At 55.7% G+C, this 25,560-nt stretch overlaps 1 protein-coding gene across 1 annotated transcript in view; it reads right to left on the reverse strand.

Annotated features, from left to right (window-relative positions):
• Positions 1-1,128: 1,128 nt before the first annotated feature.
• Positions 1,129-25,560, reverse strand: part of STK32C (serine/threonine kinase 32C) — a 102,022-nt gene continuing 77,590 nt past the window's right edge. Inside the window, exons 3-12 of the mRNA XM_046655158.1 lie at positions 14,773-14,924; positions 13,461-13,634; positions 12,422-12,459; positions 12,231-12,320; positions 11,737-11,840; positions 10,881-10,997; positions 9,307-9,432; positions 9,089-9,220; positions 3,015-3,082; positions 1,129-1,878 (exon numbers count right to left, since the gene is read on the reverse strand). Coding sequence (XP_046511114.1) covers positions 1,734-1,878; positions 3,015-3,082; positions 9,089-9,220; positions 9,307-9,432; positions 10,881-10,997; positions 11,737-11,840; positions 12,231-12,320; positions 12,422-12,459; positions 13,461-13,634; positions 14,773-14,924 — 1,146 coding nt within the window. The 3' untranslated portion in view covers positions 1,129-1,733. The remainder of the gene's footprint in view (positions 1,879-3,014; positions 3,083-9,088; positions 9,221-9,306; positions 9,433-10,880; positions 10,998-11,736; positions 11,841-12,230; positions 12,321-12,421; positions 12,460-13,460; positions 13,635-14,772; positions 14,925-25,560) is intronic.

The raw sequence follows: 25,560 nt of genomic DNA on the forward strand, positions 1-25,560 counted from the left end.
GAGCCGCCCCAGCAGAAGGTCGAGGGGCAGCCTGGCCCATGAGGAAGCACAGGGAACAGGGCAGCATTGCCAGTGGGTGGTCGACAGGTGTGGCTCTGGCCTGAGACTGACGCCCCCTCCACAGACACACGCAGCCTTGGCCCTGCACCCCTCAAGGCAGAGGTTCTGATCCAGACCCTCGGGCTGGGCTACCCCAGAACCTTCCAGAAGGAGGAACTGCTGGGCTGGCCTCCTGGCCTCAGCCTCTCTCATAAAAATGGTGCCAGTTCTGTACCGCAGGTGTGGAGTGCTCCCAGAAGGGGTGTCTCTGCCCCAAGGGCAGGATGGTTACGGTCACTGGGGAGACAAGCCGGGAAGAGTCAGCGACAGCCCCCCACACCCGGCATCACCAAGCATGCTGGCCCCTGGTGACCAGGAAGCATTTTCAGCTATGTTCTCTGGGGAAACACAAACGCCCCATCTTTGAATCCAGGCGTCTCCTGAAGTTCTGTTGGTCCAGGGCAGCCCCCTGGAGGAGATCCATCCTGGTGGTCCTGCCACATTCCTGGGGGGCTCCCTCTGCCCCAGATTTGTTTGGTCAGTGTGGCCTCAGCTGGGTTCCTGGGGCTCTGCCAAGGCCGTGGTCCACTGCCCCACTGTCCCTCTCCCCCGGAGAGAGAGCGGGTGATCGGGAAGCCAGACCACATCCCTGCCACTGACACAGGAAGCAGGCAAGCTGTGCTCCGGGGTCTCTAAAATGCACGCTTAGATTTGCAGGTTCATACAAACCCCCAAACCCCCCTTGTTCTGTTCCTGCTTCTGACATCACCAGGTCTCCACCCGGAACCTTCTCCGGGGCTCGGTACCACCCACTGGGCATCCTGTACCACTGCCCACTTCCACACCCTGGCTTCTCCGGGGCTGACTGGGGCCCTGTGTCCCCCATGTGCACACACTGCTGAGCTTCTGATGTCAATTATACCTCAGTGAGTGAAAGGGCACCGATTCCAAGGCCGTGTGGGGGCCTGGGGCCCTGAGGGCTCTGCCCCCACAGGAACTGTGCGGACTGATGACGAGCATTTTCTGAGCCGCAGGCACTGGGCACGGCCGCCCCACAGACACAGAACGCGCAGAGCACTCGACAATGAGCAGTTCCCCTACTGTAATTCTCAGAGTGAAAACTATACAGAACACAGCAGAAATTGCTGGAACAGCTGGCGTCTATAAAACATTCCTCACTTTCACACCCGCGACCCTCCCCCCTTGATGTACAAGAACCCAGCAGACCCTGGGCCACCCCGCAGCTCGGGGTAGCAAGCTCACAGACATCGCACAGCCCACGGCAGGGCCGGCGACGAGGGCTATGTACAGCCAAGAGGTGGTGAGAGACGAGAGCGCCTGTCCCACCATGCGGCTCTGGCCTCCGTGACCCCCCCGAGGTGAGGTCAGGGCGGGTGGCCACGTGCCCCCTCCACCATCGCAGGTAACGGGAGTGGTCAGGTGGTGCACACCCTCCTTGCCTACCAACCCCTGCCACACGGACAGCCTCTTGCCATGTGCCACCTGGAGCCCGAGGGTAGGCTCGGCGGTCAGACTGTTCCAGTAAAAATATGGCCAGGGCATGGGGGGGCCACCAGCCTGGATCCGGGGTGGACGAGCTGGGACTCCACCCACTGCCCCAGCGTGCTGTCCCTTGGCAGCCCTGAGTCTCCAACGCAACCTGAGTTGGCACTCTGAGAGGCTGGCCAGGCTGCCTAGCCGCTCCCGGCCGACGGGCAGATGGAGCCACACATGGGCAGGGCGGGGCGCGCCCCCTCACTGTCCACCGAGGCCTCCACCGTGTCCCCCGCCTCGGGTGCCGGCAGGGGCTCGCTCGCGGGATCCTGGCTCCTCTTCAGCCTGTGTGGGGAAACACAGGGAGGGGCTCTATGCAGCCTCACCAGCAGCCCCTGGACACTTCTTGCTGGCCCACGACTTGTCCAAGGACTCCTGGAATGTGTCCCTCGGGAACACAGCTTAAGGGCCCCCAAACACGGACCAGGTGCCAGGCATCTCTGCCAGGGCGGAACCCCCCTCTGGGAGGTGCTGACCCAGCGGGACACCAACGGTGGACGTGGGGTGGCCACACGGCATTTCAGCCCAGTGGTGCCCTCTGTCCGACTGTTTGTGGCCTTCGGGCACAGAGCAGTGGGGCTGGCACATCTCTGTTTGTTTCCAGCCAGAAGCTGAAAGGAGGCCTAGTGTAAGTGCAAGTCCTGGAGGTCAGCAGCATCAGCAGTCAGACTGTTCCAGAAAAACATGGCCAGGGCGCAGCAGGGGCCACCAATCTGAAATGAGGCTTTTCAAAGAGCTTGGCTCAGTCCTGTTCTTATCCAGGCCTCTGACCTCCAGGATGGTGGCCAGCATTCTAAACCAGTGCCCACACATCATCCTGGTCATCAAGGCAAGACAGAGCACCGGCTGGTCCTGCTCACCTGCCAGGCCAGCGCTCAAGGCCACCGTCTCCAGGAAGCCCTCTGTGCCTGACTCTGCCACTCCTCACCCAGGCCCCACAGCACTGGACTCCTTCCCTCTGCTGTGACAGGGGCCTCAGCTATTTGTGGCCTGCCATATCTCCCTGCCAGCCAGCTGTGCCCTTTCTGTCTCACAGTCCCTGGCACCCAGTGAAGGTTTGCTGAGTGAATGAGTGAGTGAGTGACTGAGGGGTGGGAATTGATGTGACTCTATAGGGCCACCCAGGAAGCCATCAGCCCTCATCTGGGCAGCCTCCCGGGTGTCTCCCTAGGAGAGTCTGGCCACTGACCTGAGTTTGGAACTAAAAGTTCCCAGGGGCCCCTCCTGCACGAGCCTGAACCGGGACCTCCCCCCCTCCTCCTCGAGCACTGCTGGTCAGATTCCCCCGGGGGGGTGGTTCCCCAGGCCCACTGATGCCACATGGCTGCAGGGGCCCAGGACTTGTGTGGCCAAGAAAACCCTGGCCCAGTTCCACAAACTCCTCTCTGCCCCCATAACCCGCCTCCAACACACACACTCACTTTTCTCTGTTAAAAATCACAAAGTCTTGCTGGATGGCATCAAGGCAGTCCTGAAGGTAGTCATTCTCCTGTCAGAAAGTCACACAAATGAGGGTAGTGGACACCGTCAGGTTCCCTCACAGCCCCTCGGGGGGGCTCCCGAACACCCCTCCTGCTGGGTCTGCTCCTCCTCCCGTGGCCTGCGCCTGTGGCCTTCTAGGGAGACCTGCCTCCAGGCCATCGGAGGAACTGTGCCTTCAGGCAGCCAGAGCACCTGGCAGTTTGCTTCTCCCGGGAGCCCTCAGCCAGTGACCACAGGATGCCCGGGAATGGTAGACTGCCTTGTGGTGGATGCTGACACGGACAGACAGCTCTGTCTGTGGGACCAGACTTGGCCAGAAGCCATAGCTGGCTTGGCTCACTCCCCTCCCTTCCCCCCACCCCCCACAGTGATCCTCCAGGTCACCTGTCCTAGGGTCTGCTGCCAGGAACCTGCCCTGAGAAGGCCGGTCGCAGGGGCTGTCCTGAGAAGCAGACTCTCAGGATGGGCTCTGGAGGTGGACCCCGCACTAGCCAGTCACTGAGGACGGACCCGTCTTTGGCAGCACGTGGGGTGCTGAAGGTCCCTGGCAGGCTGCGGGATCGAATGACTATGGCCCTCACCCCAGTGAGTTGGGAGAGGGTGCAAGTGGAAGAATGCACTGGCTGTGACAACAGCTCTGGCGCTGGGGGGACATGAGGAAGGAGTAATTACATGGACGTGGGTCTTATTGCTTTTGCTGGGCCCAGTGTGGAGATGCTCCATCCTGTGGCCCAGGGCAGCACACTGGAGACCAGGCGGAGAGGTGAGAGCAGCGGGACCTCACAGCAGGCTGCACCCAGCCTCAGGAAGTTTCCTGTGTCCACGCCAAGGCCCTGATAGGGAAGGGGCTGGAATCGGAGACTCAGGGGGCGTACCGTCTGGGGGATGCACGTGGGCCATCTGGGGGGGATGCACATGGGCCGTCTGGGGGATGCATGTGGGCTGTCTGGGGGAATGCACATGGGCTTTCTGGGGGGATGCACGTGGCGTGTTAGCCCCGCTGCTCCTGCTCTCTCTGAGGCTGCAGAAGGGCCCTTCCCCTGATCGAGAATAGCAGCCTCCCCGCCTCAAATTCCTGCAATGATGCAGAGCTGCAACCACAGCAGATGCCACGGAAGACAGCACTTGCTCCCTCAAGATCTGCCTGCACCTGCCCTCCTAGCTTCAGAACAACAACCAGGTCAACAGCATGGCCCAGCTCGGGGGGTGCTGGACCTGCTGAGGTGAGACGGGGGTGACTCACTGAGCCAGGAGGACGCGCTGGATAGGGAGGGTCCACTGATGTGAGGGCAGCCTCCACAACTTGGGAGGTAACTCCCTGGCAAGAGCGAATGCAGTGGGTTCTGATACACTGCACAGTGGCTCTTGCAAACTTGGAAGAAATGATGGCCCAGGTGAAGATTCCAGAAAGGCCTTGGAAGAATGCCGAGAGGGATCGAAATCTCAGAGACGTGGGCAGCTAGAATGGGTCAACAGACTCAAGATTGAAGGCCCAAGGAGTCCTCAGATGACCGTGTTCTTCTGGAGGGCCCAAAGGACGCTCCTTCCAGCGAGATGGTGGGAATGAGCTGGCAAGGGCATGGCCTCATGGAGAAGCCCAGCAGTGTCTGTCTTCCACCAGAGACACAGAACCGAGCCCCTGGTGTGGTGGTGATGGCGGCATGCAGAATAACAAGCCTTAACTCAACTTAGCTGCACTCAACCAGGTGGGAGTAACCAAAGTGACAGAAGGCAGGGCTGGAGGGCAGGCACTTGGACCCTGGGATGCAGATGATGTCCAACAGGTCACGGTGCTCCTGGGGTCAGAGCCGGACAGCCAGAGTCCATGCACACACACATGCACACACGTGTACACACGCACATACAGCAAGATCAAGGGTGCGCGAGCAGAAGGCTGCTGTCGGCCACCTTAATGGAAAGTCACAGTTCTTTTCTTCATTTCCAGACCTAATTCAGTTCTCAGACCTAGGACCACCGGCAGAAGGAGCGGCAGCTTCCTGTAAGGAAGGCCGTGCTGGTTCACAGCAAAGGTATGTGGCAGCGATTCCCCAGGCCTCCCAAAGGTGCCCATGACATTTCTCTGAATACGTGCCCACAGGCCCAAAAGAAATACCCAGATGGTTCGAAGTCTGCTGGATGCAGGGTCTGAGTTAACACTTGGCCCACATCCATCTTACAGGGGACCAAGGGGTCCACTCACCCACCTAGGGGCTATTTTTCCCAAGCTGCTGAATGCACGGTGAAGATGGACGTGTTTGCATCTGACAGAGCTCTCACATTAGTTCCTTGACCTGTGAAGCACCAGCTATTACCATAGCTTTTAACTTTCAACTCTGAGGACACAAGACACTGCTCCCCATTATTTTCCCATTTAATTCACAAGCCTGGCACCAGGCTCGTGGCAGATGACAGGGGACCGTGGCAGATAGAGCCTCGTGGCCGCTCCAAGTGTAGCTGCTGAGCCAGACACAGACTCTTATCAGAACAGGTCAACAGCCTCTGGAGCGAGGCATGCAGCCACTGATCTGACAGACGCATTCTTCTCTCAACACCCACCAACAGGGAGGACTGGATCCAGCCGGCCTTCACCTGAGATGGACAACTGCACGAGCATGGTCTCGCCCAGGGCTCAGTCCAGCCCCCTGTTCTCTGTCACAGACAGTCAGAAAGACTTTGGTCATCTGACACCTACCCGCACCCACTGTGTTGATGGTGTGACGTCAACTAGATTGGAGGAGCAGGAAGTAGCAAGAACTCTGCATGGCCTCATAACGCACACGTCCAGAGTGTGGAGATAAACCTCGCCAGGGCTCCGGAGCCGCTGCTACTGGTGAGCTTTTTAGGGATCTAGCGACATGGCCACACTGGGACATCCCCTCCAAGGCCATGATAAGTGACTTTAGCTCGCACCTCTTCCCACTAAGAAAGCAGCACAGACCTTGACAGGCTTCTTTGGGTTTGGGAAGAAGCTGATTTTCCCCCACCCCCAAGGCAATGCCCCTCGGAGGGTTCTACGTGATCCCGTGCATTACTAGGGTCTGCTGCTGGCTGGTGCACCAGGAACCATCCCCAGCCCCATGTGGGTGCTAAGGACGGCTCTGCCTGCTCCTTCCCCAGTCTTGGTGGTCCCTACACCGTGTGTGCAGCATGTGCAGCTCAACACCTGGATGAAGACTCGAGGGGACTCTGCGGATCCCCCAGCTCTCTCCTCTCCAGTACCTGCCCTGCCACCTTGGCCTCCCCCAAGGAGTCTCCGTCCTGGCAGGGTAACTGACCTTAATCATCAAGGAGAGATGAGGCTTCTGTACCAAAACAGACCAGATAGTTCCCCTAGCTGTGTCTTAGTGTTCCCTGGCTTAATGTGGATAATCAGTGGACACATGCACGAACTCCGGCCTGAAAAGGGAACGCAAGCGGATGCTCAGAGCACTGGGGGAGAGGGTCCAGGCCGTGTCAGCAGGTGAACCACTGACAGACCAAGACCAACAGAGATACAGTGTGGGGCAGAGAATGAACCAGAGCAGATGTGGGAGGATGCAGGAAATGCGTGTCAGCTCTGGCCCCAGGGGTGACAGGGCTGTTCATCTCGCCAACCTTCCTCATCTAGGTTTTCCCAAGAAGAGGGGTGCACCAGAAGCCTGAGGAGTGGATGTGGGTGGTGCAAGAGGTGGACCGTGCGCCCTGAGATGTGCAACCACGGCCCTCCACACAGGGCTCCTTCCTCCCAAGCTGCATGGCGTGCTGTCCTGGCTCCGGTGTTCTTTTCCTTCTGACGGCCCACACCTGTGACTCTCAGCGACCTGCCTCGGGCTACTGCAGCCCTTTGCTAGCACACAGAGCTGGAAAGCCACCGAAATTCACGTCCCTTTGGGGCCTTTAGCTGATGACTGCTGAGTGCAGGAGATGAAAGCCCCACTTCCTAGGACCACGACTGACCCCTGACCCTTACAGAGTCAGGCTGAAGCTACGCTCCACAGGACTTTGCCTGAAATCCAGTCATTGCTGGCTTCTCCCACTCCGAGTGATTTCTCCCAGGTGTATTTCCTGAATAAATCGTTTGCACACGAATCGTGATCTTAGGGCAGACATCTATGGGGCCTCTAACAATGCCGACATTCACAGCATCAGACCCCAGATATCACCCAACCTGGGGAGGGACAGGGGCCTGGGAATGGAGACCAGGCTCCAACCTCCAACTTTGTCTCAAATAGAGACAGAGTTGCTGAGTGACTCAGACACGATTCCCAAAGCTCTCAGGGTTCACTGGAAGTGCAAGGGACCCAGAGTGACCAAATAAGGGAAAAAGAAGAACACAGCTGGCGGACTCACACTGCCTGGCTCCAAAACTTCCTACAAAGCTGCAGTCATCAAGACGGCGTGGTGCTGGCACAAAGACAGAGAGGTCCACGGAACAGAATTGTGAGGCCAGGAAGAAACCTCATGTTTTGGTCAATTAATGTTTTAAAATGATGCCAAGCAATTCGATGGGAAAAGAAATCTTTTCAACAAACAGCACTCAGACAACTGGATAGCCACACGCAGAAGAATGAAGGTGGGCCCCACCTGACACTGTCCATAAAAGTTAACTCGAAGTAGATCCTAGACCTGAATGTAAGAGAAAACCATACAATACTTGGAAGAAAACGTGGGAGCAAATATTTGTGACCTCAGGTCAGGCAATGGTTTCTTAGATAAGACACTAAAACCACAAATGAAGAGAGAATAAGTTGACATGTTGGGCTTCATCAAAATCAAAAACTGCTGCAAATGATACCACCCAGAGCAAAAAAAGAAAACGCACAGATAGAAGAAATATTTAAAACCATCTCTCTGATAAGGCACTTGTGTCCAGAATATGCAGATAACTCTTATCAATAAACAATAAAAAGACAAATAAGGAATCTGGTTTCAGTGCTGACACTTAAGAACCTGGAGGTCATCACTCCCACTCACTCTCACAAGAAGCTGAACAAACTGGAAATCAAGGACAGCACCCACCCGCAATTCCCCCTCTGGACACCAGGGGCCGCCACCAGCAGTCCCAGGACTGGGGGAAGATGGGAGCCCACTCTCCAGGTCCTTTGCTTCTTGAGAAATCAAGGCACCCAGGGGATGGTCCCCAACCCTTGGCCCTACACTGTGGTGAGGAGGGGACTGACGCCCATCTTCTGCCCAGACCCTGTGCCCACGAGCAACAGAAGGCCCACCAGGTGTGAGGAGTTTGCACAGGGGCTGGGGGCCTGAGGGGCACCCCAGGGCATTCTCCACTGGCTGGGCTGGGTCCAGGGGCAGGAAGACCACTACCACATTCAGTGTCACCACTGTGGCCCCCGCCATCAGACCTGCATCCCTAGGTGCTTTGCTGAACACCAGCCATACCCTGGCACAGGTTCAGTCCTGACCCCACACATGCTCACACTCCCCAGGAAGACCCCTACCCTCTCCAGAGAGGCTGCATGACCTGGGGCAGGGGGGGAGCTGTTATGGGTTACACCGTGTCCCCCCAAAGTGAAGCCCTAACCCCACCACCTCTGATATGAAATAAAGGCACTGCGGATGTGCAATGAGTGAAACTGGGGGAGGTCATCCTGGAGTAGGGTGGGTCCTTTCCAATGACTGGCGTCCTTTGAAGAAAAGGAGTCACAGACACATGCAGGGAGAGTCCATGTGACAAAGGAGGCAGAGACTGGTATGATGCATCCACAAGCCCAGGAACGCCAAGGACGGCAGCCACCACCAGCAGCCAGAAGAGGCAGGCGGGGCTTCCCCAGGCTCCCGATGGTCCCCCGCCCACCCACTTCAGAGAAGGATGCCAGAGGCTCAGAGAAGCTGCAGGAGAGGCACTGGGCTGGGAGGCAGGAGAAAGGTTTAGGGACTTCTCGGGACCTCAGGACAACCATCTGCCGGACTTTCAGGGTGTGCTCCCTACAGGAGCCTGGCAGGATGCTGTGAGGTGGTGGAGAGGACCCCACACCCGTGCCCGACAGGGACACCCCCCACCCCCAGCACTCACAGACTGGGAGCTGTCCCTGCTGCTGTCCCGGGACCTGTTCTTGGCCAGCCGCTTCTTCTTCTTGTGCAGGGGCCTCGACTCCAGGATCATCTCCTCCAGCTCGAAGGTGGGGTCGCAGTGCAGGCGGCCTTTCTGTGGAGGGACAGGGTGCTGAGCCTGGCCGTGGGTTCTGCCCACGCTGCCCTGGGGCCACCGCCCAGGCCACCCAGCAGGCTTACGTTGGGCACGAAGCCTGGCTCCACTTTCTTTTCGCTCAGGTCGTCCCACAGCACGCCGGCCAGTGACGGGGCCGCCTGCATGTCCTGAAGGCTGGACACACGGTGCTTGGGGTCCACAGTGAGAAGCTGAAACAAAGCCCACATCAGGTGGCCCCAGGGCCCAGCACGTGCCCCACGTGAAGAGCTGGCTGCCTGCCCCGGCCAGGGCACCCTGTGGAGGGGTTGCCAGAAGGCCTGAGGTTCAGAAATGCAGGATCTCAAGGGTCGGGCAAGGAAAGGCAGCCCGGATTTTAAATCAGCCAGTGCAGTAACGCAGCCAAGGGGACACCTTGGTCTGAGTGGCCCAGCCAAGCCCCTGGAGCCCGAGGACAAAAGAAAGCATCTGGGGTCTGCAGGGACATTCTGCCCAGAGTCCCCAGCAGGCGGCAGCCTCAGCCTGGCTAACTGCAGGGCTGGCGAGAGGACCGCAACCAACACGTCACAGCCCTGATGAAGCCCCAGGGCGGCCGGGGCTGGGCATCTTCCCACATGTGGTCTTCTTTCTGGGGGAAACGCCGCAGACCCCATCTGAGTCTTCCCCCAACGAGGAGCTTGGCGCGCGGATCATCCCACTTCCCACTCAGGCCTCTGGGGGCCAAGGTCGCCCTTGTGCGCCTCCTGGGCAGGTGTGGACACAGCTTCATGGGGAGAAAGCTGGGTTAAGAGGCTCTCTCAGGCTGGGAGAGACCTCTAGCTGCTTGGCCAAAATTCCAGGGTCAAAGGTCTCCGGCAGGAGGCAGGACCTGCCCAGGAGGACCCTGTGGGCCAGGAGACAGGAGCCGGGAGGCATGCCTCGCATGTCCAGCTCGCCCTCCCACACCTGATGCTGACCTGGGCTCCATGCACCAGTGTGTTTAAAGTGTGGCTGTCCAAGTGGGGTGCTGTGGGGGCCAGCCAAGGAGCAACCCCCAGCCCAGCCCCAGACCCCAGAGGCAGGTACTCTGAGGGCAACCCCACGGCCCCGAGTCCCTACCAGGCTGAGGTCGCCTGGGCTGCTGCAGACACGCACTCAGGCCACGGGAGGAGCAAGGGGGTGCCGAGGTCTTCTCTGCTTGCTCCCGGGGGGTGTGGCCAGGCCTCAGGCAGCGGGCAGTGAATGCCCATCTCCAGCAGGAGCAGGGGCAGAGGATGCCAGGGCACAGCATGGACCCGGCACCCAGCCCTGCACACACCCTCCCTCCAACATGCATGACACAGTGACCTGGCATAGGGTTTGCTTCTTTGCACCTCGGTTTGGGCATCTGTGAAATGGGGTGATAACCAGTGTCCTGGAACCAGGTTGTGAGGGTTAAATTAGATTAGGGTGCACGCGATTCAGCTTACAGCTGGTGCCCACAGGCCAAGCCACTACATGAGGACAGGAAGGTGCCACTGGACCAGGCTGGAGCCCGGCTGGCGAGGGACACAGTCACACAGAATGCAAGACCCAGATGCCTCCCCCAGACTAGGGTCTCCACACCGCCCACCGCTGGGACAGGATGCTCAGCCCAGCCTCGTGTGCCTGGCTGGCCGTTTGCTCCAGGAGGATGGCTCACCTTCCGCAGCAGAGCCACCATCTCCTTGGACCACGTGGGGACATACTGCACGCTCATTGTGCTGAACAGCTGCACCAGGCTCTCCACTGCGTTGCTCGAGTGGATGTCGTAGGGCCTCTGGGGCAGGGGAGGCAGCGCTGCACCAGCTGCCTTGCCCCTGTCCCCACCCCCTGCCCTGAGGCACCTGAGGCAGCACCCGCCCCACCCCCACCCCGGCCCCGCTGCCCACAGCAGGCACAGCTCTGAGCTTGGCAAGGCCTGGGCCTGGGCTGCAGCTGCACCGCGGCCAGGGAACTGGCCAGAAGAGGCTGCGGATCCAGTGGGAAGGAAGCACATCTCCCCCAGAGGCCTGGGCCCGGGTGGATCAGCCTCCAAGGGCCAGGAGGGGCCTTCTTCAAGGGCAGGGTCCCATGGGGTGGCTGAGGGTGCAGTGCTCTCATGAGGGGATGGGAAGGTCAGTGGGTGACTTGACGAGGACCCCAGCTTCCCAGACTCCAGGGCTGGCCCAGCTGTGGCCACAGGGGTGAGAGCATGGGACACTGGAGGCAAGTCCCCAGGAGGCAGCCCTGCTGGGCAGCTCTCCACCCTGTGCACCTCCAGAGGCCAGCGCACAGGCCCAGCTACAGTCCCCAGGAAATCCATAGTGACTTCCCTCCTTCACTCGCTCAGGCACTGCCCGTCCACTCAGACGCTTCGCTAAAGGGGCATGTCCTTGCTGATGGACAGCACAAACATCCCTGAGCACATGGGGGTGGGGGACAGCCTCATCTCTCCTCAGGGCACTCAGGCCATCCCTGGGGGACACAGCCAGCTTGGGGTCTGGGGGCCAAGCCTGCGGACTGCAGGAGCTCCATACCCATCCGCGCAGCAGCTCATAGGCCATCACCCCAACTGACCACCAGTCCACCTCGAAGGAGTAGCCAGTCCCACCGTTGACAAAGGACTGGAAGATCTCCGGAGCTTTCCAGAAAGAGAAGGAACAGATGAGCACCCCTGACCCACAGGCCGGAGGGCTGGACCTCAGCTGGGCCCCGAGACCAGGCTGGCACCAGGGCTGGACGGGGAAGCCACCCTCAGGGGTTGATCCTTGCCCACTGACACCTGGTTCAAATCCAGGTCCCACAGCCTGACACTGGCAGTGGGTTTTCTCACTGTCATACCCATAACTCTCACGGACATCACCTAGATTCTTCCATAGGGATCGGATGTGGCTGTGCTTAGCCTCATCCCGACACCTACTGCTGTGTGCCTTTAGGGAAGTAACCTGACCCCACCAGCCACAGGCTCAGCGTGGGAGACCAGCCAGCAGCTGGCAAGGTGGGTGCGAGGGTGGGCGAGGCCGCGGCTCACCCATGTAGGGCTTGGTCCCGGCTAGCGCGGTTGCCCTCTCTCCATCCTTTATGATGGTGGCGATGTTGAAGTCGGTCAGGTGTGCGTGTCCTGCAAGAAGAGAGGACAGCGTGACTGTCCCATAGACCAGAGGCGTGTCCCACAGCCGGGGCACACGGCCCACGGCCCCGGCCTCACACGGCCCCACTCACCTTGCTCATCCAGCAGAATGTTGTCAGGCTTAACGTCTCTGTAGGAAGAGCAGACAGTGGGGAGATGAGCCCAGAAGTCCTTCCCGCTCCTGCCCCGTAATCCAAGGCAGGGCTAGGGCCTCCCACGAGGGCCCCTCCCCACCCGAGGCAGAGGCCCCAGAGGCCTGACGTGGGCCTTGGGAGGATGCCAGGGCCTCAGGCCCCCTCCCCACCTGGCAACATTCTGATAGAGCTGGGCAAAAGCAGCCATTCCCGTCCTTGTCGGGGGCCACAGACACACAGCAGAGAACGTTCTGCACTAGACACAAAGGGGTGCTGGAGCCCCCATAAGACAAAAGCAGAGCCCCCTTGCCCAGACCCTCCAGGCCAGCCCCTCTCCCAGGGCCCCGGGTTGCACAGCACTGTGGATCCAGCTCTGCGCCTTCCACCCATTCGCCCCAGGCTTCGCCCGGCTTCCAGGCGTCAGTAAGAGATGGCGCCTGAATCACGACCAGATAACAGAACCCCCAGGGCAGAAACGCAGAAAGCACGTCTATTTGACTTTATAATAAACCAATAGGTTTTTTGGTTTTGTTCTGTGGACACAGCTTTATCTTCCTAATTTCATCTGCTTTCAGCTCATATTAAGATTAGTTTGAATTCCTCAGGGACTTGGCAAATGGGCAAACGGGCGTCTGCTAGATGGCGGCAGGGATCCTGCAGTTGAGCAGACCAAGTGAAGGCCACCCAGATGCGGCCAGGCCCCGGGCTCTCAGAGAGCCAACAGCCCTCTGTGCCCAACTTCAGCTGCAGGTGCTCAGACAGGATCCTCCCCAGGTGGCCAGCAGGTGAGCAGCTGCGGGGCCGACCTTGGAGTCAGGCACTGCTTGGCCCAGGTGCCACGTCTGGGGGCAGGTCTGCAGCCAAGGGCGGGGCAGAGCATGCAGGAGTCTGTCCAGGTTCTGCTGGAGTGCAGCCACACACAGGTGGACTGACCCAAGGCTGCTGCCGGCCCCACCAGGCCTAGGTAGGCACCCCACCTCGTCAGGTGTGCACACACCTGTGGATGATGTGCTGACTGCGCAGGTAGTCGAGGGCCAGTGCCATCTCACAGATGTACAGCCTCACCGTGTCCTCGGAGAACTGCACGTTCTGTTGCAGGTGGTAGCGCAGGTCCCCGCCCAGAAGCAGGTCCACTACCATAAACATGTCCTCCTCATCCTGGAAGGAGTACCTGTGGGAGCCGAGGGAGGACCTGGCATGTGCACGGCTGGGGAGCCAGAGCCATGGCTCCTGCCGCACCTAATGAGGCCCCACCCCCACCCCTACTGGGCACTCCCCAGGAGCATGGTCCTGCCCAGAACGCTGAGTCTGCCTTGGCTCAGGAGCTGCTCTGAGCCAAGACCCTCAGGAAAGACAGAGCGGCCCGTCCTGATGGGAGGTGGCCCAACTGGGGGCAGAAAGCCCACGTGACCAATGGGGAGTGGAACATGTCCCATCTCTGGGCCCTTCTGCTGCTGCCCTGGCTTCCTCTTCTCTAAAGGGGTGGGGAGGGTAAAAAGATCTGCTTGGAGGGTTGCTAAAGAAGAAAGTGAGACAGAGAGGTGGAATGCTCAGGCAGTGCTGAGCAAGGGGCTGGCTTCTAACAACCAGCAGCCACGGTGATGGTGACAGTGGGGACGGTGGTGATGGTGATGATGAAGAGGATGCTGATGATGACGGTGATGGGGGTGGTGATGACGATGATGGTGGTGATGGTGATGATGACGGTGATGGTGGTGGTGATAGGGGTAATGGTGATGATGATGCTAAAGAAGACGATAGTGACGATGATGAAGATGGTGGCAGTAACAAAATAACAGTTTAAGGACCTCCTTCCACTTTATAATTTCTTTTGTGAGCTCTCAGAGGTAACTCTTATTGATAATCAACTGATTCTTTCAAGAATAAAGTTAGAAAAAATTCATTTTTCATGTGATGTCCCACTCCCTGCCCACCAGAAGCCCCCCTGTCCTCATTCTCAGGGGCAGGTGGCCTGGGGTGGGTGGTGTAGATTGAGCAAACAGGCCCTGTGCAAACTCTCCCCCACTGGCTCTAGTGCCAGAAACTCCATGGGTCACAGGCCTCCCTTGTGGGAAAGCTGGGCGTCCTGCAGGCTGGGAGACGCGCATTACGCAGTGTGCTCAGACACCTGGATGGCTGCCAGCCCTGGGGACCACAAGGTGAGTGGACGGGAGGGGAGGCAGGGGCTGTGGGTGCCAGAGGCAGGAGAGGAGGGAGCACCAGGGAGGCACCCAGGGGCGGAGAGGGTGGCACCCTCCACAGCTCCGGCAGGGGTCCAGCCTGGTCTCTGCCCCGAGGGGCGGGCTCACCAGAGGTTCACGAGGAAGACGTGCTCGATCTCCTGCAGGATCTCCAGCTCCCGGAACACGTTGCGGACCTCGTCCCGCTCGATGCACTGCTGCTTGTTCATGTACTTCATGGCGTACATCTTCTCCGTGTCCCGCTTCTGCACGATACACACCTGGAGGGCAGAGCGCGCTTCAGCACGGACGCCTGCGGACAGAGCGACCTCGCCACCCGCCTCCCCACGTGGGCCGTGGCAGACACAACTTTCAAATGACCAGACAAGTCTCCTGCGCACAGGCATCTGACGACAGGAGGCAGGACCCAGCCCAGGAGCACAGCGGGGTGGGGGCTACAGGCCATGCTGGTGCCTGCACCCCCTCATCAGCCGTGACCTGGGCACCCCCTTCCCAGGGCTCAGACAGCAACTGGACTGGAGGGTTGTTGGGGAATGAAGGAGTGAAGCAGAGGACCCCCTTAGCCAGAGCCTTTCACCCAGGAAGCCCCCAGGAATGAGAGCAGCTATTCTCATCAACTACAGGGCCATCATCCCCATTGCAACGGCGACGCTCCTGTGATGACAGGGTCTCTGCACAGCTCTGAAACCCCAATCCCACTGAGATTGAAGTGCAATGCCAATTAGCAATGTCAACACGGCTGACAGCTCGCTAATTGCTTGGCAGAGAAGATCAGGGTGAGAAGAGAATGAGAAGTGGAGACCCAGGAGAGCCTCAGGCTAGGGCGGCCAAGGAGCATCAATCAAATGTGAGGACCACGGTCTCCAAAGGGAGCCAGGATTAATGCCCAAAATCGGGGCTGCAGAGCCAGTGCCACGCCCCCCATGCAAGCATGGAGAGATGACCCAGGGCCATTCCTGAGGGTCCCCACAGCCTTCGGTCTCCAGGACTTCAAGGAGCAGGAGCCAGGGGGCCCTGTAGAAAGTGGAAGATTCTGGAACTCAAGGTGGGCAGGAGACTGTCCTGGGGGCCTCACCCAAAGACAGGTGGCCTGGAACTGACCAGACGTTTCAACAGTCGCCAGCCCCAGGCCAAATCTGCAGATCCAACCCATTGGTGAAACCCTCATCCCCTCACCAGGAACAAATCCTAAGAAACGAAAGTGTGTTTTTCTGAAGATATTCATCACAGCTGAACAAACTGTTTATGACAAACCTTTACACAGCCTAATGGACGTGGGCAGGTAAGCCAATGAAACAGCACACAGCCTCTGAATGATATTTATAAATACTTTTAACGACAATTTGTATAATGCCAAGCAAAGCTGTAAAGCCACACTATTTAACATAAACAACGTGCAGATGACAGACCCATTTCGGGCAGACACTCCAGTTGAGCACAGGAGGGGGCACTGAAGGCGGCCGTGCTTGGGGGACGGCAGCGCGGGAGCACCTTCCCCTCACTTCAGCTTCTGAAACGTTATGGGGGGGTGTTGTCTGGAGACAGACGCTGACGTCATACCCCAGATCCAGTCCTACACAGTGGCGGTGAGGCAGCCCGGTGACTGCTGGTGTCGGGGGTTCTGGATGCAGAAGCTGAGCAGCTGCTCTCAGCTCAACTCCTGACTGTGCTCCCATCATCCGGGTACAGCGAGCTCCCTGATGCTCCGCTGCGATTCCCAAGGTGACGCCACGCACACTACCACCTTGTGCATAGTCTACCCCGCGAGCCCGGGAGAGGCACAGCTCGCAGGGTGGTGCCCACAGCATGGAGGGCCACCTGGCCATGGCTGAGCTTCCACACACCTCTGAGCCCCCCTGGCCTCAACCTCGAACTCTCCCAGGGGCACAAACCCAACCAGGGGCCTGTGCAGGCCACCAAGACCCCCATGAAGCCCTCCCTAAAACTGCCTCTGCCTGGGCCAACAGCCCAGAAAGATCTCAGTCCAGGGACACAGGGGCTGGCCTTAGACCTGCCTCCCTTCATGCCTCCAGAGACCCCCAGCTGGCCTCAGGGCTGCAAGAGTCAAGGTCCCTCCCTGCCGCCCTGCGAGGACCGAGGCCGGGAGCAATCAAGTGGGAGAAAGCACACAGCACTGCCAGCAGCTGGGCACGTGCAGAGGGGACAGCCCCGTCCCTGGGGCTGGGCGGAGTGGGACCTTGACCACTGTCTTGCCCTGTCCTTGTCACCAAGGCCCTCCCCACGCAGATAAAGGTACGGAGCAGCTCCTGTCTTCCTTGACCCTCCCCCAAGTGGAACGGGGTGGGAGCCAGCAACTCCCCAAGAGGAGCATAAACAGTTCTGAAAGTATCGTCCTCAACTGGGTTTGGGCCAGAGCTCCCTTGGAGGGGAGGGGCCCCGGGCTCCTCTGAGGGACATCACACATCGCACATCACACATGCGAGACCCCTGCTGACCGGGACGAGGCAGGGCGCCGGGCTGGGGCTGAGAAGCCCACCAGAGATGCCCCCTCACACCCCAAAGATCCCCTAGATTCCACCCATCAGCCCGGTGCTGGCTGCTGAGGCCACACACAGCGGACAGATCGCTGTCAAGGGCCCTTCAGGTGCCCGAGGGCAGCTCTGATGCCCCCCTCCACGGCTTCTCTCCGCAGCCAGAGGGCCCCATGTCCCCAGGCCCGTCCTCCCTCCTTGGGGGCCTGGCCTCTCCTCACTGGCCATCCAGTGGCCTCTGAACTTGGCTGACCCTCCGTTTCCCCACCTGCTAAACTCGGACACTACACTGCCTCTGGAGCTCGCGAGAAGTCAACGCGATACGATGGTTAAGAGCGCTTTGCAAAGTGCTCACGGTCAGGGTCAAGTCCAGGCCTTGTGCTTACGTGCCCACCGAGGGCTCTGTCCCCTACTGTGGTCAGCTGAACGATGGCCCCCAAGGATGTCCCCAGACCCTGTGAACATGTTACCTGATGGGGAGAGTACCCTGGATTGTCCCTGTGGGCCCTAAACGTCATCACAGGGTCCTTACGAGGGGGAGGGAGGCTGAGGACAGAGGAAGTTGTCTTGGTCAGCTCAGGCAGCCATCACTAAAGACCACAGACTGGAGGCTTAAACGACAGACATTTATTTCTCACAGTTCTGGAGGCTGGAAGTCAGAGATCAAGGTGCCGGCCCCTTCGGTTCTTGGTGAGGGCCCTCTTCTTGGCTTGCAGATGGTGCCTTCTCGCTGTGCCCTCACATGGCCTTTCCTCGGTGGTGCACGTAGAGAGAGCTCTGGCCTCTCCCCTTCTTCCAAGGACGCGACCCACATCATGGGGACACCACCCTCATGACCTTATCTAAACCTAATGGCTCCCAACGGCCCCACTTCCAAACGTCATCACATTGGGGGTTAGGCTTCAGCGTGGGAATCTTGGGAAGACACAACTCAGTCCATGGGAGAGGAAATGTGACAGCTGGAGGGAGGTGCTACACTGCTGGCTCTGAAGACGAGGAGGAGGCAAGAGCTGGGAGCGTGCAGCTCTAGAAGCTGGGAGGGGCAGGGACGGACTGTCCCCTGGAGCCCCCAAAGGGAGCACCGCCAGCCGACACCCGGTTTCCGCCCAGGTAAACTGATTCCGGATCTCTGGCCTCCAGAACTGGAAGAGAATAAACGTGTGTTGTTTAAGCCACCCAGTCTGTGGTCACGTCACAGCAGCCACAGGAAACGAATGCAGTGACCCACTGTCCTGGGTGCTGTGAGGGACCGGAGAGGAGCGGTCCACGTCACTGGACAGTGTCGTCCACTTCTGCTACGAGACACTCGCTTTCCAAGCTGTCTGGGCTGCTCTGGGCTGTCATGGGCAGCCTCTCGCAGAGGGTTGCAGGCCTTGTTGGACGGAGACAGGGCAGAGGCATCCAGAAGACAAGCCAGGGCAGGGGGGCACACCAAGGGGTCCCTAAAGATCCCTCCCACCCACAAGGCCACAAAGTTTGGAGCAATGAGCCTTCCTGACTCTTCCTCTCACTTCAGCAAAATGGCCCCAAAGCTGCCGGTGGGATAGCTGCAGCGCTGTCCCAGGCTGGCTGCCTCAGGCGTGGGGACGCGCACCCAGAGCCCACCAACTTGCCCTAGGACAGAAGGGCTCCACGTGCACCAGGCCTCCAGTCTGAGGACCCAGACATGAGACTGAGAAAGAGGAGAAGACAGAGATCCCGGCTCCAGGCAACTTCAAACTGTGTTTGATAAAGTGCAGTTACACCAATTAAAACCCAAAACACCTGCTTGTCACATCTGCTCTCGAAACGCTCTTTCTCAGGATCTTTGAGCTTGTGTTGGGGGGGTGGCTGGAGTTCTCTTCTCCCCATTTGGCCAAAGCTCCAAGGGGCCAGGGAGGGGGCTGCCAGCAAGGCCCCAGAGGGACAGGTGGGCTGCCCCACAGAGCTCCTGGCCAAGGTCAGAGAGACAAGCTTAGAGCTTTGTAAATGCCTTGACCTCCACCCACAAAGCCGCATTCTGTGGCTCTCAGCCTGGCGGAGTCCCCGGGACTGTGAAGACCTGTGCTTGCCCCTGAGCCTGGCTGTCCAAGCTCCTCCATGGGGAAAGTAACAGGCAAGAACCACCCTCCCAGCTGCGAGGAAGGGGCCTGCGAGCTGTTTAAAGAGCAAACTCCAGCCCCTGCTCCCACTCTCATGGCCTGGAGCTGGGAAACCCGGCTGACACAGGCGTCACATTTGCAGACTGTCCACCTGGGTATTAAATGGGCCTGCTATGCAGGCGTCAGCCAGAAACACAAGCAAAATTCTGTAATTGCTGAAATGCAAGGCCACGGGGTCCCAGAAAGGCCTGTGCAGAAACAACGCATCCCAGAATATAATTAAATCCTGCTCCTAATGACAGAGTCGGCTCCTGGTCACATGGAACAGACACAAGTGCCAAGCCCCTCCCCCCCATTTCCAGGGAACGCTGCCCTCTGGGGGAGAGTGCTGACTTTCAACGGGTCGTGGGTCCAGCCAGGGAGGCACCTTCAATGTCAAGGGGAAATCAAGGCAGCCACAACCAGAGTGACTCGGCCTGAGTCTTGCAACCCTGGCTGCTGGACTGTCCAGGAGTCAGTGAAATTGTGAAAGAGGAGATCTTCTAATGTGTCAGGAGGAGATACGCCAACCGCGTCGCTTGACGATGGAAAGGGTGGGCCGTCTCTGCGGCAGGAGGTCTACGGGTCCAGCCCTCAGAGGAAGCCTCGGGTTTGAACTTGGCTTGCCCAGCAGATGAGAAAGGCCCATGTGCCAAGGGCCACTGCCAGCAGACGTGCCCATGGAGAGTTCCTGAGGAGGGGAGGGCACGCCTGCCCATGGAGCCGGAGCCCTCCACGCGGTAAGAACAGAAGAAAGCCCAGGGGACGCGGCCGCCCGTGTCAGCGATGGCGCCACAGGAGAGCGGGGCTGGGAGGGATTTCTTCCCGAACCTATCACATGTTCTAGATCATTTCTAAAATTATTATTTTGAAAGCCAGTTGAAATTTTCAAAATGAAAATAAGCATAAGCCGCAGCAGGCCACCAGCCCACCAGGTTTCAGCTCCGAGGCCCTTCTTGGCTGACGCTTCATTCTGCTCAGAAAGAGCTCCCCTCGGTCGTCCGTCAGCACAGGCAGGAGGGAGGGCAGCCCGCCTGTCTCCCCTGTACGCGCAGGGTCAACTCCACAAGGCAGAGAAGCCCAAAGGCTGCTGATGGAGAGCTCAGCCCCACTCACCTGTGCACAGAAATGGAAAGAGAGAGCTCCTGGCGCTCAGCACCCCCGCCCCCATCTCCTGCCTTACAGCCCCGGTGCCTACCCGAAACTCAGTCTGGAAAGGCTCATTCTTGCCCAGGGATGGGAGAGCAGACTGTGAGACAGGCAGAAAGCTCCAAGGAGCTCAGTGCGGGTGCCACTAACCGGGCCGCAGCTCGCCTCGGGCAGGGAGGCTGGGGGTTGGGGCACCAAGCCCACCCCATGCAGCCCCTGCCTCAAGGAGCACCAGCACCTGCAGCTCAGGGGCCTTTCCCAGCCAAAGGGAGGTGGAGGCAGAGCAGGGTAGGGACCCAGGTCTCCTGAATCTTTGGGCTCTGTGTTCTGGAATGCTCTCAGCTTGACTTGAATTACAGCCAAACACTCTTAAGAGAATAGACATCCCATGGGGGTAGCAGTAGAATCTTGTCTTCCCTGTGGTTTCTGGAGGGCACAAAGTGACAGTCAGAGGTGGGGGTGCCTCACTCTCCAGAGCCTGTGGAGAGGGTCCCGGGGGAGCTGACAAGAGTCGCAGAAGACAGGAATTCTTACCAGAGTCAGCTCTCTGGATCTCTGTCCATAGTGCCCAGTCGAGAGAGGAAAGGAAAGGTTTCTCCTTGTCCCTTTCTTTCCAAACTCAGACTGGCAGGAGAAAAACATTTATAAAAACTATTTCTCTGGGGGCCAGCCCAGTGGTGGAGCAGTTAAGTTCGCGTGCCCCGCTCTGGCAGCCCAGGATTTGCCGGTTTGGATCCCGCGCGCGGATCTACACACTGCTCATCAGGCCACGCTGTGGCAGGCGTCCCACATATAAAATAGAGGAAGATGGGCAGAGATGTTAGCTCAAGACCAGTCTTCCTCAGCAAAAAGAGGAGGATTGGTGTGGATGTTAGCTCAGGGCTAATCTTCCTCAAAAAAACCCACAACTATTTCTCTGAACTGTGTGGGCTTGGGGTTTAGAGCCTGTTGGCTATTGATCCTCAGCCTCCCAGGAACAGTCATTGTAGCCCGTCTCCATCTTTTGTGTCATTTGTCACGTGGAGGCCATGGGGGCCTTTGCCATCTCTCCTCTCACTGTCTTGCTTATGCTGGGAGAAGTTTCGGTACCGCCCGTCCAGTCGGGCAGATCTGCGTGTCTGTGACACAATGGGCCTCACTTCGTGGGAGACCGGAGTTGTTTTTAACCGCCTGTGACAACGAAGGTCTGTCTTTCTTAGGCTGTCTTTGGGAGAAGCTCCGGCTCTTGGGGAGGACTGCATCCTCCGTGCCCTCTTTGGGGACGCGCCTTGTGTCCATGGCTAAGTCATACAAGGCGGATTGGTATGAAGTCACGAAAAGGCTTATTGATTTAGAGTCACGTGAAAATAGATACACCTTTAAAGATCTGGACCTTGAATATCTAAAAGGAATTTTTTAGAAAGCTCTTATCCTAAACAATGTCCTATTGGTACCTATGGGGAGATCAAACTTAAAAGAACGTCACAGCTAGTCTTACGGCCAACTTAATAAGAAAAAAGCAAACATTCATTCCACCCCCACTGGAAATTCTCCCTGCCCACCCACTTGTGCTCCCTCAACCCCTCAACTGCCGGTCCCTGACCCCACAGAAGACCGCACAGGCTGGGAGCGTAGGCAGGCTCCCTCTGCCACCCCCACCACTCCTCCTGCTCCCTGAGGCTCTGTAATGAAACTCCATCACTTCCACCCTCCCCATATTTTGGGCCCCATCACAAAAAAAATCATTGGCCTATCCTACCCTTAGGGAAAAGAAAAACTTAAAAATCCCCCTAAATCTCTGATAATAGGAAAATATGTCCCAAACTCCTTCTTGGAGAAAACATCCTTTCTCTGTGCCTTTGAGATATAAACCTACATCTCTTTGCCAGACCTGAGAGGCAGGTCTTCAAAATGCAAAATTCCACGAACTAACTCTCAACTCCCAACCTGAAGAAAAAAAGAGGTGAGTAATTGGGAAACAAACTGACAAATGAAAAACTCTTTAAAAGTCTTCTCCTCAAATATTGGCAAAAAGTTTTGGCTGGGCTCAGGTAATGTTAACTTGTTCCATCTGCCAGAAACACAACTTGGATCTAACCGTCCTTTTATAAACTGGAGAGTTTTATATTATCGTACCTGTCTCACAGCTAAAATTTTAAAATAAAAAGCTATAAGATCTGCGGTGGCATCTGCCTATATGTTTATGTAGATTATACATGTCAGGTATTTTTCTTCCACCGGCTGGTGTTGCAGAAATTAATTTGTAAAAGAGCTTTATTGAACTGGCTTATAGAAAATAAGTGCTTATATAAATTAACTATTTCTAAAATTCTCAGAAACATAAAACTAACCCAAACGTTTTCCAAGTTCACATGGTCTAGGATAATCTTTGGTATATAAGAGCTAGATTAAGGGGGCTGGCCTGGTGGCTCAGTGGTTAGGTGCACACGTTCTGCTTTGGTGGTCCCAGGTTCACCGGTTTGAGTCCCGGGTGCGGACATGACACCGCTTGGCAAGCCATGCTGTGGTGGGCATCCTACATATAAAGTAGAGGAAGATGGGCAGGGATGTTAGCTCAGGGCCAGTCTTCCTCAGCGAAAAGAGGAGGATTGGCCGATGTTAGCTCAGGGCTAGTCTTCCTCCAAAAAAAAGCTAGTTTAAGTTGTTGGTTTACTTAAAACAGGCACATCTTTAGAGTTGGCAACATTAAATATAATGTAGACATATAACTTTTTCTACATGAGTTTACTAGTCAAAAAGCTCATGTTATCTCTATGCTACAAAATTTGTCAGCAAGAAAAATAACTTAAGATGACAGATAGCTGTCTAAGGTCTCATGAAATTTTCATGAGTAATCCAAGCATAATTGTTTAAAAAAGACAAATGATTTAATAGATATAAGTAGGATAAAAGTTTATAAATGAACTTTTCAACAATAACTATGTTTTATAACATGTCTACTTAAAAGTAGTTTCCAAAATCTTTTTTGGTAACTTGAAATCTTAAAGTTATACTAAGTTAAATTAAATGATGGATCTAAATATTTGTTAAATATTTCGATTTGTTAAATATTTAGATCATTTCCAAATAAGATAAAGTACTGAAACATCCATTATTAAACCTAAGTTTACGTTTACATACTTCTGGCTTCTTATTTTCAGATGGTACAGAGAGGCTAAAGATATTGGGTCAGTTAATAAACACGTCTTTTGCCACATTTAAAAAAACCAGTACTATGAAAACCACGTCTCTAAAAATTATGAAATGGAACATTCATAAAAAAGAGAGCATAAGAGGTTTTCCTTTACCTTTTGAGTAATCTGCCGAGGAAACAAAGATTCTGTGTCTTATCGAAATAATTTCCCATGCTTCATGTTGTTTTTATCAGGTCTTTGATTACTTAGAAAAACTGAGTCTTGTCGCTATTAACAAAACTAAATTGCTTTTTCCCTCAAGTATGTTAATTCCTGCATTTGCCTTTAAAATCTTTGTCACTCTGGTTAAATGGATAACTAAGTACTGTTTCACAGTGACCTCAGACCTTATTTAATAAGTATTTTAAATCTTTTGACTTTTTTTTTTTACAAACTTTCCAAAATCAAATTTGAAATAAAGTCTTTTTGACCTCGAACTAACTTTGGGATTTCCCTAGAGAATCTCACAAGATTTGTTATCTCTCCTTTAAAAAATGGAGATGTTAAACTAATTAGGCTTATTTGAGATGTTAAATTACATGGAAAACACTGTCAGATAAGAAGTGTTGCTAAAACTTCTTTTCATTATATTTATAGGGATATATGTTACTGATATAAGTGTTTCAGAAAAGACATAAAATGCCTAGAACTTTGCCAGTGTCCTTACTGTGTGTATAATCAGGCATAATTCCAATTATTAGCTTAAGTGTTACATGCCACAGAAATAACCAAATTTCCTTGTCACTCACGTCATTTTCGCCACATCTTTAGCCACAGCTCCTTTGAGTCCTCTGTCATTCAGACAGTTATGTTTCACTCTGACGCTTTCCTGAAAGCTTTCACAGCCAGCTACAGACAGACCAAGTGCTTCACCTTCAAAAAGTTCATGGAAAGGACTTTGACAAGGACCCTGGAATATAGATTTCTCATAACTTTAAAGTCATACACTGAACTCGACAAGATTTTCTAAAATTCTAACGGAAAAACTGATGGATTCATAAAACTACTAACCCAAGATCAAGCAAAACAAGAATTAATTACATGGGACTCAATGAACTGATGAAGATGACTATCACTTTTATGACTTTTTGTTCGAAGCCTTGCTGGTTCTTCAGTGTTTTGTTTTCCGGACTTACGAAAGGCTTTTTCTCTTTCTTCTTATCTCCAGCTTACAGCAATCTGGTAGATTGTAAACAGAATTGAGATATTTATCTTTTCTCCCTACCTGATCCCTTCAAAATTCAGAAACTCATTAAATATTCTTATTTTCACAACAATATAGTTATTTACATGGGTTTAATGAGAATCTGTTCTCTTGGGGCCGGCCTGGTGGCGTAGCGGTTAAGTTCGTATGCTCTGCTTCGGCAGCCTGAGGTTCCCCGGTTTGGATCTTTGGCAGGGACCTCTGCGCTGCTTGTCAAGCCATGCTGTGGCAGGCGTCCAACACAGAAAGTAGAGGAAGATGGGCACAGATGTTAGCTCAGGGCCAATTTTCCTCAGCAAAAAGAGGAGGACTGGCAGTGGATGTTAGCCCAGGGCTAATCTTTGTCAAAAAAAAAAAAAAAAGAATCTGTTCTCTTTGTAAGACGACATAATTAAAAACATTGGTTATATTACCAAACTTTGACTGGAATGTCATATTTTAAAATGATGTACTCAGAATCAAGTATGACCAGACAGGTTTAAAAACTAAGGCTGACTTTATGGAGCCAATGCTTATAAAGCCCCTTGAAATACAGGCCTGGCACCTGGCTTACAGAGTTCCTGGTCTTACAGGTGAGTAAAGAAGTCTTTTTGGCAGGCCCAGGAATCTCAGGACATCTTGGGGACCTCAAGAAGAAAGGAATTCACCCAAATTTATAGGTACTAAGGCACAGTTTGGTGACAAGTTGCTGACTCAGCTTCTTAGCCCCAAGAGGCTTTTCAAAGTCTACTCTGAAATTCCCTATAAAAGTTCCAACG

The sequence above is a fragment of the Equus quagga genome, chromosome 2, assembly GCF_021613505.1.
Source record: "Equus quagga isolate Etosha38 chromosome 2, UCLA_HA_Equagga_1.0, whole genome shotgun sequence".
NCBI classification, from domain to species: domain Eukaryota; kingdom Metazoa; phylum Chordata; class Mammalia; order Perissodactyla; family Equidae; genus Equus; species Equus quagga.